The sequence below is a fragment of the Falco naumanni genome, chromosome 4 (genome assembly GCF_017639655.2).
Source record: "Falco naumanni isolate bFalNau1 chromosome 4, bFalNau1.pat, whole genome shotgun sequence".
Taxonomy (NCBI): domain Eukaryota; kingdom Metazoa; phylum Chordata; class Aves; order Falconiformes; family Falconidae; genus Falco; species Falco naumanni.
The window spans coordinates 54,987,654-55,006,013 of record NC_054057.1 but is presented as its reverse complement, the minus strand read 5'-3'; the positions used below and the strand labels follow the sequence as shown (position 1 = coordinate 55,006,013).

The following is an 18,360-nucleotide window of genomic DNA, read 5'->3' as shown; positions in this document are numbered from 1 at the left end:
TTAGAAACTTGTTGATTATTACATGGTATCTTCCTGACCTGCATCATGACAGAAGATAAAAATAAAAATAAAAAAGAACGAAAACCTGTTAACTGTGACGCTATCAGTATTTTATTTAGGTCTCCCCTTAATAAAACAGTGTTAACCCATTCTGTTAACCAAGCTGGTTCCAGAACACGGCCCACGTCCAATGGAGCCACCTCTGACACTGAACTGCATTTATACTCAAAACACAGGCGTTTGAAGTGATGTGAAGAAAAAACTAAATCCTCATTGACAAGGCATTTTTATTAATATGAAAGCTTTCTCACAAGATCAAACTAATCCGTTTAAAGCACATCCCGATTCACTCTGCAGGTTCATTCCCAACAGACCATTCTGTCCTGCCCTGTTGTTCTTGGCCTTTCTGTAAGTAATACCTCATATGCCTGTAACATAGCGTCACTGAGGGGAGTGGGGTATTTTTGTTACCTTTAAGAACAGCTATTTTTCCCCGTGGACGTTACACAACGTGCATTTTTACACCAACAATGTAACTGTATAAACATCCGCCATGCACCTGAGCAATACCCTCAAGTGTAAACCACACCGAGCAGCTTCTCCAGCAGCCAGCACAGCCCTGGCGCTGACTAGAACACCTTTGAAACGTCACCTTGAACCGAGCTGACTGAACAGGCGCTAATGCGATGCTTTCGGACGGTGTTTGGGCCGGGTCCAAGGAGCAGCAGCCCCGCCCGGGCCGCGGCCCCTCAGGCGGCTCCGCCTCAGGGCGGGCGCGGCCGCCGCCTCCTCATTGTTTGGCGGCCTCGGCCGGGCCCCGCGGGCTGGCGCGGCCCCGCGCCCGCAGCCAATCGCCGGCCTCCAGCGCGGCGCGCGGGGCCCGCCCCACAGCCCCACGGACCCGCTGAGCCTCCGCGCACGGCGGGGCCCGCACAGCCCCACGGACCCGGCCCCACAGCCCCGCTGGGCCCCGCGGAGCCCCGCGCCGGGAGAGCCCCCGCGCCTACGGCGATCCCTACGATGCCGCATCCTACGGCTCTCTTCAACTTAAGGAATGGCAGTACCGATCAAAACAACGCAGCGGATGGAAAGTACAGGGCGAAAGCTGTACGTGTAGCCGCCTGCTTCATCTACGCATGTTTACAGCAAAAGCCAAGCACCACAAAAGCAGAACAAGCATTGCAAAAGGCCACCAAGCCCAGAGTGCAATTTCCACTCGAGATACAAGGCTTTGCGTCGAGCTTTCCCGGAGAGATGTGCAACAGCAGTGAAACACAGCTCTGAGTCCGAACAGCCTGAGTAGTTTCTTCTGCTCCAGAAAAGTTGCATGGAGGTGAACTACAGTTAGGAAGAAAACTCTGCTACAGATCTGCTTGTTAACAGCACAAAACAAGGTTTATAAGAGGAAATTCTCTGCATCCATAGGGCTGCTGCAGGCCCCTCAAAGACTGACTTTAATAAAGCAACACCTCTGATTCATCACAGTTTATTACGACGAATGTAAAAGCAGCTTCAGCAAGCAGAGCAAGTCCAGGCACTAACCTGGAGCAGCAGGACACATGTACAGCCCAGCTGGGGCTCCCCATCTGCAGACCCACACATGTCCCCACAGATTCCAAAGCGTGCCTCTGCCATCAGTCACCCCTCCTTCAGCGCCCGTGCCACACCTTACACCAAACAGCACCTCGCTGCGGAGCGGTGTCTGTCCCTGCCACTCTTCAGCGTTCCTGAAAGGTGGAACTGACCCGAGAGGAGTCAGGATGCTGCCCTTCGATGCAGGGACACCTGGCAGCAGCCCAGCTACTGAAGGGTGAGAAGCCATTGCTGTGTGTCTGCCACAGCACTGCTGCCACCGCGGGAGCCAGCGTTGGAGGGCTGCGGGAAGAAAAAGCTTCCACAGCATGGGCAGAGGCTTCTAGTCACTCCAGTCTAGGAAACACATGACATATCAGAAGTCCATTACCTTCTACAAGAGTAGAAGGTTCAGCCTTACCAACAGATCTGTGCTTTACAATATCCATGCTACTACTTTCCTGTGTTCTTTCGGAGTCAAGATTCTCACTGGAGGGGAGAAACCAACCAATCTTTAAAAAGTGGAAGAGACAGCTATTCCTATACCACTTGCATGTTTGGTTTCGGGCTTGTTTGTTGTTTTTTTTTCTTCGCCACCCACCCTAAATAACTAATACTAATGACCCACATTTTCACAAAGACAATTTGCCTATTGCAGTACTGTATCTGTAAGGGTGCTTCCTGAAGTTCATAAAAACCAAAATATTTATTGTAGAACAGACTTACTTCTTCTGTCCTCTCTGTTTGCGCGGCACTGAGTTTTGCCTTGGAGTTCTCTCACAAGCTCCATCGGTGCTGTCGCTGGCTTCACTCTTAAGTAAAGGCTGGTTTTTCCATGGGATAACATACCCAGGAGTTGGACTGAATTGTTTTAAGTCTCCTTGTCCTAATGAGCTCCGTTCTCCACAGTAACAAAAGGCGCAGAGTTGTTCGCTGTTAAAGGGAAGATAATTACTTCTTTTTGGGGGGGGAAAACAGCAGAGGATACACCATCAAAGAGCAACTTTCATGCCAATGTAACCCTTTATAACAAAACAATAAAAGCCCCCAAGTGCTGTCAGGTATCAAAACTCAGCATTCAGAAACACTATTTCCAGCTAATTTAAAGTTACATTAAAAGAACTTTTTTTGTTCACAAAAGCACATGATTAACAAAACAAACCCCCCCACATATAACATTCAAATGATTTGAACAAAACGGTTGTATTTTAATTCTGCATCTAGGCACACACTTGCTAAAAGGCGTTGGAAAATGGGGGGAAGAGAAGAAAATGGAAGAATTTAATAAACACCTCACACCCATAAAAACTCAATGTTGCCATCATAGAAAAGGCAAAGCTCTGTCTGTCTTTTTGAACACGGAACATTACTACATGTATAACTTTGTAAACACATGTACCTTATGTGTAACACAATGTGCAAACACTATACACCAAAAAGGTTTAATGAAACAGGAAAAAATGAAGTAAGGAGAAAATCACAGCAATGGCTACAGTCACACATAGCGGGGCATACTATATACACAAATTGAAATACTCTCACTGACTTTAATATTTAACACCAGAACCATACCTGAAAGTTTTACCAGAGGAAATTCATATTTACAGAACTGTGACCGCTACAATATCCCTGTACCATTTGCAATTATGTTTTAACATGCATAACATAGCAACAGCATTGAAATGACAGCTCTGACAGCGCTCCTTGTGTCACATCATATGGAAGCTACTGAAAAATATTTCTATAATAAACATAACCACAAACTTAAAATGTGAACTTCTGCAACTAATGCAGTTTGCATTAAAGGAAGGCCATTTAACACATTTTTTTATGCTTAAATGAGCAATTCTGTTTTCTTCATATTTATGCCCCTAAGACCCCTAAAAGATGCCTCAGGGAATCAGGATGATGGATGGAGGCTTGGGTTTGCCTACATCCCATTTAAATAGATTTCAGTGCACTCCAAGGTGGCACATTTGGGTTTGGGGCACGCTGTGTTGGGTGGGTGAGCAGAGTCAAGTAAGGTGGGAGGAAGAGAAAACCTTAAGGTTAAACTCCTGTACAATATTCACTAAATTCTGGGGGGAAAAATAAGGACTGCCTGTGCTTTTCAGCCAGGTGAGGCAAGAGCACCAACAGGAAAAAGCAAAAGTAGAACAGGAAAGTTCCAGTTGACAATAGAAGACCCTGAGAATCCAGCAATGCCTCTTAGATTTGGTTTAATGTACTCTGGGATGGGTCTTTTGCCCTCACCACAGAGAGGGGAAAAAAAAAAAAGAGGAAAAAATAAACAAAGAAACAAAACACAAGTGGGTACATAAAATGCCTTTGAACTGCTCTACAATTACAGCACTGGTAATGCCAGACAAATGCTAAGGAAGGGAGCAGAACGTCATGAGCCCAGAATGAAGCCAAATACTTATTCTTATGCTCTACAGGTAGGATTGCACTTTCCCGAAGAGAGACAGACCTTTGGGGACATGCAGGTTGGTGAGCAGGTAAAATAGGTCCCATTAATAGTACACAAATTAAGATCCTACCATAGCACTGTTAGGAAATATTCATCCTCGCTTTCACAGCCTCGGTCACACATCCCTCACTGATCCTGCCTGAACACAGGACCAGCATGAGCCACCACAACCCCCGGAGCTGATGGCAGATGTCTGACATGTTCCAGAAATATTTAGAAAAAGATACCCAAAGATAAAAAGATGTAAAGAAAATATGGATAAACATAGCATAAGGATGGGGGGGAAACTAATAATTACAGCTAAACAGTATCTATGTCTATTTTAAAGCTAGTTTTCAATGCAATAGAGCAACAAAAATTCTTATTTGTGATGTCAGTGAATACAACCACTAGAGTAGCAATGAAAGCTGATCTGGCTTCACAGGCAGCGTTTGTAAGAAGGGAAAGCAAAGCTATTTACGCTAGTTGAGACTACAGAGACTTGTGAAGAGACTTAAGAGATTTAAGCAGGCAGCACCATGGTATATAAATTACACTAGTTACAAACACAAGATTATCCACAGCGGAATAAATAATTATTCATACATCCTGTTAGGACAGACTATCACTGCTCATTAAAAGACTCGAGGATAATTACGACTAAATAAACAAAGCGCCTTAAAGGGAAGTTGTAGCAAATACGCAATCATGTTAAGGTTTATAAAAGAGAAATACGCAACAGTAATTTAAAAAAATAACCTAACTTTTGAAAGTGGTATTATTTGAAAAAGGAATACAGGGCTAAAGCAGATATTTCTAGAGCCTGTAAGGCAGCTCCGATATCACAACTTCCAGCAGTAGCTTTCTGCAGGCAGAGTGAAGTGAAACAACAGGAGCAGCGAGTTTCACAGCTACTCTGCAGCGTGGTGCGGACAGCTGTGAAGCTGTCAAGAATCATATGGTTTGTGCTACTGCTCCTGCTCCAGCAAAGCTGGGGACCGCAGCTGAAGCAAGCGCTCGAGCACTCGCTGCGGGGAGGGGGCTGGGGGAACCCTTTGATGAAGGTCTGCGGGTACACCGATGCAGAAGTTAAAGACAGGAGCAGCAGAATGTTCCCAGGCCACTGCCAAGAGACACTGGGGCTGAGACAGAGGGGAGGGATTGTAAAAGGGTGTGGGGAGGCTTCATGCTTTCCAGGGAGGGTAAGCAGAGGGGCTTCAAACCTATCAGGCACCCAAATAACCTGGAAACAACCAGCGGCTGCGTACTCCCTGCCTAGCATCGACACGCTAGAGAGACCCCTCCGCCTCAAGAGTGATCCTCTGTTTCCTAACATGTCACGCTGCTGATCCATCATGCAGTACAAAGTGGCCAGTTCCATCACGTTAGCCTTTTAGGTTTAAGTGCTCAGTAAATATTTTAAGTTACGTCTGTATGGGCAGAAGGTAGAGTTTTTCATTCCTATCATCTAGGATTGCAGAAAGTACTTACCAATCTACTTTCCATATGTCAATATGCAATTAGAGGATCTAAATCTGTGATGCAAGAAGAGCTCTCATATTGAAGATAACGAAATTGAGATACTGGCAACTCTTAAGATCAAACCCTAGATCTGTTATCATAATTACCATATTTTCAGAACAGGCTAATTCAAAATGGGATAACAAGCAAGAGACGATGTGTCACATATCTTTTTATAAGCTTCCTTTTCCTTTTATAAGGAAAAAAAGAAAGAGAAAGCTCACCAATACTCCATTTAAGATATATCTATGATGCTCCAAACAAAAATATAAATTTGTTATCTGTAATTTCAACTTAATTCCTACATTTTCCCAGAACAAATGCTACCTTTTAACCTAAGTTTAACATTCCACAGATGGCTTATTACCAGTAGGCGCTTACATAGCTCACCTCATCCCAGAGGATTTCATACATCTGTATGCACACATATTTTAATGCAGAGGAAGAAGTATGTTCAGAACAAACAAAACATACAACTGGGTTTAGGGGAGGCAGTAAGAGGCAATAAGGCTAATAATGTCTGAAGCTAATTTCTGTTCCTACGAAGCCATGAGAGGAAATCCAGACTTAAATGTTAGAAAGAAACACTTTCTAACAAGAAACATGTAGATCTCAGCAGTCTGCCATAGACATTTTCCTCTGCAAGTTCTTAGTTCATTGAGTTGTCTGGTCAGTACCTCTTCCTCACCCAGAATTTACTCAAGCCCCTGACAAGGATCTAAGATGCTACAATCCTTCCCAGTCCACATCCCAACAAAGAAAAACAAAATGCCCTCCAGCCAGTTAATCTTGGAGGAAGGGAGAACAGTCACAGTTTCCTCTACTTGGCCGATGACATACAGTCACACAGACTTTCCCGTTGAAAGGAGTTCATTTCAACACATACAGTATTGGGCAACTACTTGTGCAATATTAAATTACAACCAGAGAAGGAGAAACATCTTCTGGTTTCCTTGCAAAATATTCAAAAGAGTTAAGGTAAAACTGACAGTCCCCCAGACTTTTTGTAACAGAATTAAGGCCTACCATCAGGATTACCAACATTTCAAGCCCACCAAGTGCCTCTGTAGTTATACTCCTAAGAGTAAGTAGAAGCTCCCTCTCGATCCCTCTGCGTTGGGAAATGGCACTGGGGTATCCTGTGTGAGCCAAGGCTCCTTGATAATAAGCAGATGTGCAGACTGATTTATGTAAACAAGTTTTGTTTATGTACTGTTCTGTATCTTGCAGATCTACGCTTGTGTCTGCATGAGTATCGTGCTGTGCAGCTGGTGGAAACCCTCAGACTGGTCCACCCAAGTCTGTGGGACCCTCAACAGTATCAGCTGTGACCTCTCACTCTCCTGCCTATTTTTCGTACCTGGGTCTGCAATGATATGGGGCACTGTCATCCGCCTGCAAATCCGTGTACACAGCCGGGGGAATACATTTCCCTTGCCCATTTTTGTAAGAGTAACTTTCTTCTGTGTCTCCAGGATCCGCCGTACAGCTGAATGCCAAGGAAGACAGCAAGTGGCCTATGCTGAGCACATCTACCGGTAAGACGCTTGAAGTTATACTTTTAGTACTAAATGGTAAAGGAGGCAGACTAAAGACAATCCTGCAGCTGCCTGTTCTGCAGGGAGGTGTTAAAAGGTCCCTTTTCTTTCAGGAGAACATGCACAGGGGGATCCAGCATCCAACAGAGATGAACAGAAGCTGTCAACAGCAGGAGAAAGACATGCTCATGGATTCAGCTCAAGAGATGCTCTCCTCTTACTTTTTCTCAATTCCCTCCCAGCCTACTGTGGGACACCAGTTATCACAGAAGTTTTACTGTGCATTCACCTTTTCAATTAATCTCATTAAAAGCAGAGGTTGTTGTTGCTGTTTCAACAGGAAAATGCAATGGATTATATCTGAGAAAACACAAGGCATGGCAATTCCAGTAAGATCCACTAGCTATAACCATTGCCTTAACATTAAATACGAAGTTAGAGATGATCATGACTGCCACAATAATGATTGCACTGAAGTAAAAAAAAAATTAAATAATTGGAAAGCATAAAGATCTATTTCATTAATGTTTTGGGTTGAAAGAGAAGGTGAGGAGGGTATAATTTGACTTTTGCTGTGAATGAATTTGTTTTTAAAGGAATTCTGCAATAATTCTTCTCAGTGTCTGGAAATGCCTTCAGGATGTCTTTTTCACACACTCTAGCATTTGTGAAAGGTGAAACTAAGAAGCATAAAACCTTGGGGTTGCATCAGTGAAGTGGTTACAGAAATTTGAAATGTTTTTAACATCTACTTCTCACAACTAAAAAGCTCAGCACAATGAAATTGAATACTTGGGAGCAAAACAGAACTTCAGAGCATCATTTGTACTGATTACCAAAGCAGACTGATGAGAACTGGCCTTGAGAATTCTTCTCCAGCTAACCTTGTTAGTAGTTTTAACATATGTTAAAAGGCTAAATTAAATGCTACAGGGGACCTAGTATTTATTTAGCTATGCCAAGTTGTGTTAATGCACGAACTACTTTGCCTTCACTCTTCGTTTTATGTTGTGTTATTTAGAGTAAATTGTTTTTCTCCTTGGTAAAGATGCACCATTGTATCATTTATGTAAATTCAAATGAAGACCCGTAAGCTGCATTTTAAGTGAAAAAAGGTTTCTGGCTTAAAACAACACCAGGGGTCTGCATCAGTGTGAGCTCTAATGTGAGATATTCACAGAGGTGAAGTTATTCTAAAACTCAGGGGTTTAAATTAAGCTTTTCAGCTTCATCTAAGTATCTTGTAAATATCTGGACTTCAATAATGAAGAGGCTTGAAAGGAAGCAACAAAAGAAAACTCATTAAGCAACACATAACAACTTCACATTGATACAGGGTTAGCAACCCAATAAATCACCCTTCTGAAGGAATGATACTAAGGACAGAGAAGGATGGGAACTGCAACATGGAGATACCACAAAAAGAAAGATGCAAAAGTTCTCAGCTGCAAGCTACATTTAAGTGTTTGACATGCAAATGTTCTCCTTCCAATAGGAATCTGAACCATGGAACAACCTGAAATTTTGAAGTGGTTTGACACTATTTCACTATTACACAGAGTTGGTTTTGGAATGAGTACTTAACTTACATAGCACAATTCCATTAAAAAAAGGAGGGCAGGAGGGAGTTCGTATGAACTTCAGGTGAAGAATTTTAAAACTTTTAAGTTTGCACAAAGCAATTAAACTGCATTAGACAGTAATTGCTTTCCAATTTTTTCAAACCAGCACAGTTGGAGTTCTACAGCCATATAATTAACTTAATGATACTCTTCTCATTTGAAAGAAAGAAAACATTACCCTCCAAACACCGCCACCAAAACAACACATTCAACTGACATTTTAAAACCTAAAAAATAAGAAAATATGCTCTTATTCACCTCAATATATGTCAGCCTTAATTTAAACAAATGTTTAAAGCTCAGTGATAATTTCACATACCCTAAATGCAGGAGGGGTTACCAGAATGCCAGTGCTGAATAAAGTGGATTTAGAGGTCTACTCCAAGGCCACCTAGAAATCATTCTTCAATGCCATCTGAGCTGACTCATACTTTCAAACAAAAACCCCATATAGAATGCAACTGTGAGCATACCTGAAAGGTAACACAACGTGATTTTGAGAGGTGATTTAACCTAAGCAATAAAACCCAAAGAATAGAACATACTGTGGCCTCTGTCTTTGGTGTGCCTTTGTGCCCAGAAGGTATTGTCTGTTCAAGCCAAATCTGTTGGCAAATCAACACAGATTACATCAAAACCACATAAACTTCACGGAGGTGGCAGCACCTCTTAGGAGGCAGCTTCTTATGAACGCTAAGTAGGGTCTAACAACCTGAAGATACCAAGTTGGCTTTAAATAGCAGTTTTTCAAGAAAGTTTCAAAATTGTTCAGTCACATTAGGGAATGGAAAAGCGTGCTTTTCTGCATAATTTGAACTTTGTATTTTTTCTTTGGAAGTACGTTTACAGAAGAGATGATACAACACAGTGGGGCACAGTGGGGCTCTTTAGACAAAACTACGCTGGGTCAGATTAAAGGTTCATCCAGTCCTGTATGGTCAGTGTTAGAAATAGGATAAGCAGATGCACAGGGGATGCTGAAGATCAAGGCAAATATAGGACCCAGTACTTTCAGTTCTGGGCCTCCCTGTATCAGCTGTGATTCCTATATATTCAGTAATGCTCAGTTTCTCTTTCATGAACTTGCCTAGGCTGCTTTTGACCTCACATAAATTTTCATCAATCCCCAACATCCTTTGGCAAGGATTTCAGTGTCACTCTAGACAGCTATATGCTGTGCAAAGAATCACCTCCCTTTATTTTGCAATTAACCCTTAGAAGTTTCACTCTATCACCCTCAGTTTCTTCATTAAAGGAAAATGAACAGTCAGGATACAGCCACCCACCCCCCCCCCCATACGATTTTGCAGCTTCTTATCTTCCTCCTCCAATCTCTTTTATAGTCTGAAGGGTCCTAAAATACTTAACTGGAAGCTACTCCAAATCTTTCATCAGGCTTTCTGATGTTTAAGTTCTACTACATTCAGTTTTGAAGTTAGAGACACGCTTTCCGTAACCCTATGGAAATTAGCCTAAGTTTGTTTCTCTATGTGCTTCTGACCTCACCGAGTAGATCAATTAAAACTTCAGCACATCAAAGCTACAAGCTCAAAAATTCTCTTTTCACTAAGCATGCTCGATTCTCTCTCAGCCCCTGTGTGCAAGCAGACTCCACATACACCATCCTTACTCAGCAAACGACCATCCTTCCCACAAAGGTTAGGGACACTCACAGGGCTCAACTCTGCATCCACAGCTTTGGGAAGCTGTAACTCCAGAGTTTGCCATTTAAATCACCTGTACTTTCTATCAGCTGTGAAATGGAAATGATGAATGGGCAGGGCACAACAGAGGGCTTGCTGTGCAAAGGAAACAGAAGGTGATGGAGAAACAGGACAACTGACTGTGGAGAATAACAAGGAAAGCCCAAGGAAGCAGGAAGAGAACACAGCCTCAGCTGACATGGAAAATTAACAAGAACACGGAGAAAGAGGTGAGAAGAAATATCATGTCACAAATACCTGTCTTGGAGCCACCAGAGACGGAAGGAAAGAAAATGCAGATCAGGCGAAGAGCCAAAACAAGAAGAAAACCACACGGAGTGGACACTGAAACAATGATTAGAACTGATGAACAGAGACTAAGATTAGAAAAGGAAAAAGAATGGGAATATGACCATGTATCAACAACACTAAAAAAGACAAGTGTCTGACAAAAAGCTGGAGTTGAAAAAAACACCAGAAAACGTGACATGCAGAAGAAATGAGAGAAAATGTTGTATTCACTCAACACTGGAACAGAACTTCAGATCCCAGACTCTTACTGTTGCCTGCAATTAACACAAAGTAGGCATCCTGTCCACTTCTGAGCTTAATCTAGATGGGACACTTGTGTAACAGCATGGTTTGAGACTGCCAGCCATGAAATCCTGCTCATGGGATGCTTCTATCTGTCTGACTGCCATCTCTCAGAGGAGAGAAAACTTGTCCACTCAACAGACCTGATATGCCAGCGTCAGGCTTGCTACCCAGCACTGGCAGGCCAGCAGCACAGACCCAGGTGGAGACAAGCAGCCTTAGTGGGGCGGGAGAGAGACAGAACCGCCTAAAAACATCTGTGAGAGGCTGAGTGGGACTCCAGAAACCTGGAGCACCTGCTCACACAAGGCAGGAGACATTTCTATAGCATAGTTTCTGTGCTTGGACCATCTTACGTAACGTTAATTCCAGGAGCAAAGGTCCACGCAACTTAAAAGGTCCAATCATGAATGTCATTGATCATGAGAGTCAAATCAAGGCGCAAATTCTACATGAGAGCATTAAACATATTATGGTCACAATGTCAATTGTTCAGCCTAGGAAAAAGGCAGGATGAAGGTTGTCTGTGAAGCCTTTCTTTGGCCCCGTTTGTGCAATACGCCTTCTGAGCTTCAAGAAAGATGCAGACCATCTGGAGAGTACTCAAAACAGCGAGAAGACTCAAAGCTTAAGAAAACATCATTTACGAAGAAAGTATGAACAAATTTGGGATTTCTGTTATGAAGTAAAGCATGCTGGGGAAACAAACTGAGAGCCTTCAGCACAAATCTATCCTCCGTTATCCCTGGCAGATGGCATGAGCACTAATGGGATGAACGCAAAATGAGGAGAGCATGGGTTAGATGTGAGGAAAGTTTACCATTTCCAACAGTAGAAACAAAGAGACTGGGAGGGATTGGTTCGGCATGATCGGCAGTTTTTATGATTGGAAGATTTAAGAGCAGTTTACACAAACTTCTGTCAGGAATGACAGCTGTAGATATCTGCCTTGGAAAAGGAGGTGAACTAGATGACTTCCAAAGGTCCCTCCTTACCCTGTGTATCTAAGGTAGAGTTGTTTTAACAACGATCCAACATAAAATTCTTCTTGAGACAATTTCCCTAGTCGATGCATGAACAGACAGGATGGACAACCAGTAAATATTTAACTTTTTAATCATTTTTCAGCGTGTAGTCTTAAGTCTTTTCCTACTGACAACATTAAAACTGTGCCCTGCAAGCCAAATGAGTAATTTCATTCTGGGCTAGACTCATCTTTAATATAACACTGAAACATGACTTCATTATTATTAAATAATTTATTTTTGTAACACAAAGGAATGCTATCTCCACTTTGCAGATTCAGAAGACAGTCATTGACTTCAGAGGAAGATACTGTAAATGCCTACATGGATCTAGATCTCGAAGTGTAACGGCAAAACTCTGCAATGATATCAAGTGCCCTGTTTTGTGCATGAGGTCCATCCTCTGCAGAAAGAATTCTTGTAGAAAAACATTTATGTAAAGCTACAAAGGGTATCACAATACACTTGCATAAAAAGAAACAATTAAGAGTTCCAAAATCATCTTAATACTGTTATCTCCTAAAATTTGTGCTTGACTTTGCAACTTTAACAACTTTAAACGTATTTTAATATTAAATATTTTATCTAAGTCCTTCCTGCCTAAAGATCTAGCTTCTCCTTTCATCACTGCACCGTTACTCTGTCCAGATTATCTAATCTGTCTGCCACTCCACTATTTCATTTTCCACTGAGCACTACTGAATGCTTCAAGTTTTGCAATGTGCTCTCTTTGCAGATTAAAACAAGAAAAACAAACACACACACACACAAAAAAAAAGATAAGGAATGAAGCCAAAGAAGTTCACTGCTACTTTTTTACCATTTTTTTTGTTCAAACAATCAACAGATGTTCACCAACCACTTCTTTTCGATGGAATAAAGCCCTCCACCTCCAGACTCTGAATTTGATCTTAGCAGCAACAAATAAGGGGGAATAGTGCAATTGGTCTGGAATGAAAATTAACGTGCTTTGTCCAATTACAAGTGAAGCAGGAAAGCAGGAAGGTGTGTTGCCAAGGTTTTTTTTGTAGTTTCAGTGACAGTCTCATAAGAGCAGATATTTAGCAGACCAAAGTACCAAAATCAAAAAACCTATGTGAAAACCTCAGCTTCTGCTTACTTATTTTAAGAATGGTCTGTCTTCATCATTATGGCAAAAGGACTGAAAATGTGCAATTAATGCAATTTACAGTCTCTGAAAGTACATGAAAAGTAAAATGAATCAAAAGGTGTTTTGTTCTTCTATGAAATTGTGTTTCTAGGCCATTCTCGTTAGCTTTTAATGCCTGGAGTTGATAATGTGGGAAACAGAGGAGGAAGGCAGAAGTGGGCTCTGCTGCAAGTCGCAGCCCATTTCTGGCTGCTTGCCTGCCTCATGGGCAGCACTTCCCCTGCTCTCTGCAGGCAGCACAAACCATGGGAGCAGATTCCTTTCGAAGAAGCTGGATTCCACTCAGCCATAAGTCCTGGGCTGACAGAAGCTTCTCACAAGGCTTATAAAAAGAAAAAGGGAAGAACCAAAGGAAAAAGGCTCCAAAACCCATGACGCTCATGATATATAAGAGCTGGCAGCATTACTTTTACCACTGCCAGGCTCGATAGTTTATCTTTGTTTGACGTTATTGCCCCTCCCCACATGTGGTCAATAATTCACTCATTCCTTCTGAGCTCACACACACACACACGCCTGACCCCTTTCAGCCTCCCTACCCCAGTATGGCTCAGATACTATTTATTTTAATGGGGTTTAGCACATTGATTTCTGAGCAGTAATCCTAAATCTGTTATTAAATTCCCTGCCCCAACCCCATTTGCAGTCAATAGTTCTCTTGGACTTCCATATCCCACCTCAGATAGGTTCCAACATTAACCATCTTCTCTTTCACCTTTTTCTTGAATTTTCTTATTTAGCCTCAGTCTTAGGAGGGATGCAAACAAAAATACCACACAAGCCAAGCTTTGGCTAATCTCTCAGCCACTGAAATCCCCATCCTAGTTCTGATATATTCCGCCATGTTAAAAATCACTATTTTCCAGTAACAAATTATTTAATTACTTTATGTAAGAGGCTTCCATTGTATGCCCTGTGTCCTGTGCTTCTCTAACTCCTTTATCTTCACTACCAAAGACAGAAACTCAGAATTGTCTTATACTCAACCCTGAAAAAAGTGATGCAAAAGTAGCTCCACCTACACCTGCATCTATAGACGGTGGAGGCTTTGGTTCTTTTCTGTGTTCTAGGCAATTTCTGCACTGTTATAATAGACTCCCATAATTCTCCTGTGTCTCACATACCTGAAGTTATTTCTAAGTATCTGAATACTTCCATTTGGATTAAGAACAGAAGCGCTTACAAAAAAAAAAAGAGAGATGAAGCTGATAAGTATGACTTATTTGGAAATCAGCTTCAAAACTCTTCCCCAAGTTAGAGGTCTAAAGTCTCTGTGGAGTCACCCCTTATCCTAAACCTTGATACAATTCCTCCCACCAATACACAGCCAAGCATCATCAGTGTGTGTTATTTCATGTCACATTTTCTCCTAAGAGAATGGAGTCAAGCCACCCAGCATCCAGTCCTCCTACCCCTGCGTGACACAGTGGCAGTGTCAGCACACTGTAGACAATGCTACAGATGACTGATCAAAAATCACAGATCATAAGAGGCTTTCCTCTGATAGGTTTCAAGACACATTGCCAAAAAATCCTGAGATCTATTTTTTTCCCAATTTTTTTTCTGTTATGAGATTATCAATAAGTTCTGCAACTAACACCAATTCTACATCTAAGTCTGGAACAAAAATTACCTGGGGTCAGAAAAACCTATGACTCCCAATTTACTTTCATATCTCCTTAATACATTTCTTTCCAAAATGTCAGAGACACAGTCTGATCATTGTTATTTTAATTAAAAATTAATAGTACTTAGCTTTTTAATGCTTTGATCAGCCAAAGCAAGGAGCCCATAATAGCCTTTCAATCTCGATTAATCGAAGTCAACACTTTCAGTTGGAAAGAAGAGTAAATTGAGAGCAAATAAGAGCTGGTTCTGAACCATGCAGCATTTTTTTTAGAAGACTGTTGTCCAGCTTTTAAGAAGCAAGTTTATGTCTAGGGAAAATACTGCCATCAACTACTCATGGCAACAGCAAGAAAGTAACCTTGAGAAGAATAGAAAGCAGATGAAACAGCACTAAAACTTTTGCAAGTGATCCAAAACAAGGTCAAATAAAGAACCAAAACAGCTGTTCAGTTCAAGCTGCTCTACTGATTTACTAACAGCTACTAATTTAATAACGGCTTTGGAAAATTCCATTAAGAACAGAAATTTTTGTGTATTTCATTCAGATATACAAATGAGATCTATTTAACCAAAATCCTCTGCAAGAAGGGAAGTACCTCTCGGAACCTAAAAAGTTCGTGAGCATGTAAAACATGGAAATTATATATGCAGCAAGTAGATGAAGTAATTTTTTTACACATGGAAAATAGGCTCTGTGTTGGATTAGAAGGAAGTAAAATGATGACAATGATTCTAAGTCTGTCAAAATGTAATTACACCTGTAACTCTCTGGTAACTGTTAACAGCAATCTCTGCAGCAGAAGAGACCCACTACTGGGTTAAAAGCTGTTCCGAGGGCTTCAACAGAGCAGCTCTGCTAGAGTTCTGCAACACTGTTTCAACACTGCGTTCTGGTTTCCCTCAAATAAAGTAATTAGTACTGTGCACTGCTTTTCAGGAAATCTATAAAAAAGCTAAAAAAAAATTACAAACATTATTTTCTGTGTTAAAAATTCTGAAATAAGGAAGAACACAGTAGAAATGACAAGGGATTTGTTTTACTTTGTTCCTGAAAATATAGGCATCCAAACTGAAACTTCAGAAATAACTTTATGTAGATTTGCTAAATATGCCATTTTCACACTAGGAAAGCCTCAGTAATCACATTTTATCTCATATCACTTATGTCTGTTTTAAGTCAAACAGCTAATACGCTGTAATTCAAGGATTTACCAGTGTTTTCTGAGGACAACCACCCAAGGAACGTGCTCTTCACCCTCACCTCCCTATACGTCGGTTAAACCATCAGTCTCAAGCGCAGGCTGCTGTTGCCAGCACTTCAAAGCAGCAGCAGCACGGCCCAAGTGTGCACCCCGAGCACTCTGCACCGTGTTACCCAGCTGCCAGCCCTGCCCCAGCTCAGCACCCGCCGCCTGGCTCACTAACCTGGTTTTAGCTTCCACACCCACAGAGGCAGTGGAGCTTGCAGACTCCTCAGATACTGAGTGCTGAAGGACTGGTGTTAGCTGCTTGGTGCTGTCCACTTCCGTTTGGGCATCCTCTTCTGCAGACTGCTCTTTGACTTCTGTTTAAAAAATAAGAATCATTTTTATTTATTTACTATTTTATTTATTTAGACTATAAAAACATCTGTAAGCTTTCCCTTGTTCTGCAAACATCCATTTTATTTATAGATAGATTAACCCACATCTCTATGTTCGCAGACACAACAAAATTAAGCAAGTAGGAAAATATTACCTTTCACCTCTAGCTAAAACATGAAATTGAATGCTTATAATTTTTTTTTTCTGTTACACTGTGTACCGCTGTGAACTAAAGGTGTTAAATAAGTAATGAGCAATGGGGCAGGGGAAGCATTGTTCAATGACAACCTTTTCATATGAGGTTGCAGCGTCAGACATTCTCATTCTCCCCACATCTCGTCTTGTGCACCTGCTCCGTCATCCCTAACAAACATCAGGGTGAGCACTCTCAGCTGGGACATCATAAATCTTTTTATTTCCTCCCAGATTAGCTTTAACTTTGACCAGTTCCCCGCACTAGCTCATTCCTGGTTACACTAACCCTATGCTAGCACAGGGCTGAGGAGGTGAAGGAAGGAAGGACACTGTTTATGCCACCTTAAACGCCATTCTAAACTGCATGAATGTAAACCATTTGCAGCCTCGTTTTTATTTAGACTACCTTTTACAACAGAAATACATACATCTACAGCTGACAATGCTACTGTTTGCCTAGAAAGTTTGTTTCTGCTCAGAAACATGGAACACCAAATTGCCACTGTTTGTACAACTTAAATCCTCTTCCCATTTGGTTTCCTCCTTTGCACTAAGTGAATCCAGGATTTTCCAGGAGGACCCAGCAATGTGAGGCTCCAAGTTCATCAGAACACAGGAACAAGGCTGAAGGCTTTAGAGCAATACGCTTTGTAATTTCTGCACTCCTCCATACTTTGATTTTGAAACTTAATTAAAATAAAAATCATGGGACTTTTGCAGATGTTTTTTGGTAGCTTAAGACACTAGTGCCTCCTCCTGTCAGTGTCCATGGCTGCCACCTGTCTCCACAACAGAGCTAGACCAAGGACATGGACCCAGGCTGCAGGCCACCTAAACCTTCCAGTGAACGTGGGTTTGAGCTAAGAGGCCAATACATACAGATCTTTTTAAGAAGTCCAGCTACAGTCAAGCAAGAAATTATTTAGAAGATTTAAGCAAAGATACATAACGTGTCAAGATATAATCAAATATTGCAAAGGATAAATTATTCAAGTGGAGAAACGGATGGGCAGAAGAATCTGCCACATGGGTGGGTGTGCACAAAAACCTGCTACAAGCTTTAATCTTATAAATAAGAACAATGAAAGAGACAAAAATTCTCAGAACGTAAACCGGCACAGCTCTGTCTGTAATATTGAAATTATATGCCCACTACAGCACACGGAGAAGGGGAAATCTTTCTCGTTTGAGGTACAGAGGTTGAAGTAAAAATATTCTTTAACCTGGAGTGAACTCATTTAGGAAGATAATGTACAACATTTTAAATCCCCAATGAAGGCATATAAAATATACTGAGAGAAACACAAAATTAAGGGGGGGTGGGGGGTGGAGGGGGAAGAGTAAGCCATTCCTGTTCATGACTGGGTGTGCCGGATATTTATTTGAGCTAGTGTAAACTGGAACTCCTTCACCTATTTCAGTTAAGCTACTCAGTAACATACATCTGAAATGTTTTTGGACATCTGAAACATCCAAAAATTATTCCTGTCTGAAAGCCAAATGGCTTGTGTTAAACCATTCCACCAACCTGTCCTGAAAAAAAATAAAACTCTGGACAATCATTTGACACTAAATAAATATCCTGTCGGGAACACATCCCTTGTAATAGTAAATGGCTCCATACAGAAAACAAAACAAAACCCCACACCCTTAGTTTTTGGCACATCTGAACAAACAATCTCTGCAATTGTTCCTGGACGAGGATTCCCACAACAGGCAGTGTCCAGTGGAGCCATTCATAATGATCTGTACTGTGTT

At 41.6% G+C, this 18,360-nt stretch overlaps 1 protein-coding gene and 1 long non-coding RNA gene across 15 annotated transcripts in view; one reads left to right on the top strand and one right to left on the bottom strand.

Annotated features, from left to right (window-relative positions):
* KMT2C (lysine methyltransferase 2C) overlaps positions 1–18,360 on the bottom strand; it is a 198,498-nt gene that overhangs the window by 119,836 nt on the left and 60,302 nt on the right. For all 14 annotated transcript variants that reach the window (XM_040593317.1, XM_040593307.1, XM_040593312.1 and 11 more), the window contains 2 exons: positions 16,250–16,388; positions 2,299–2,505 (listed from right to left, as the gene is read on the bottom strand). In XM_040593317.1, the coding sequence (XP_040449251.1) occupies positions 2,299–2,505; positions 16,250–16,388 (346 nt within the window). The remainder of the gene's footprint in view (positions 1–2,298; positions 2,506–16,249; positions 16,389–18,360) is intronic.
* On the top strand, positions 6,110–8,304 carry LOC121087854. Its single transcript, XR_005827764.1, has 3 exons — positions 6,110–6,626; positions 6,773–7,080; positions 7,194–8,304. It is a non-coding gene; the product is annotated as an uncharacterized LOC121087854 (long non-coding RNA).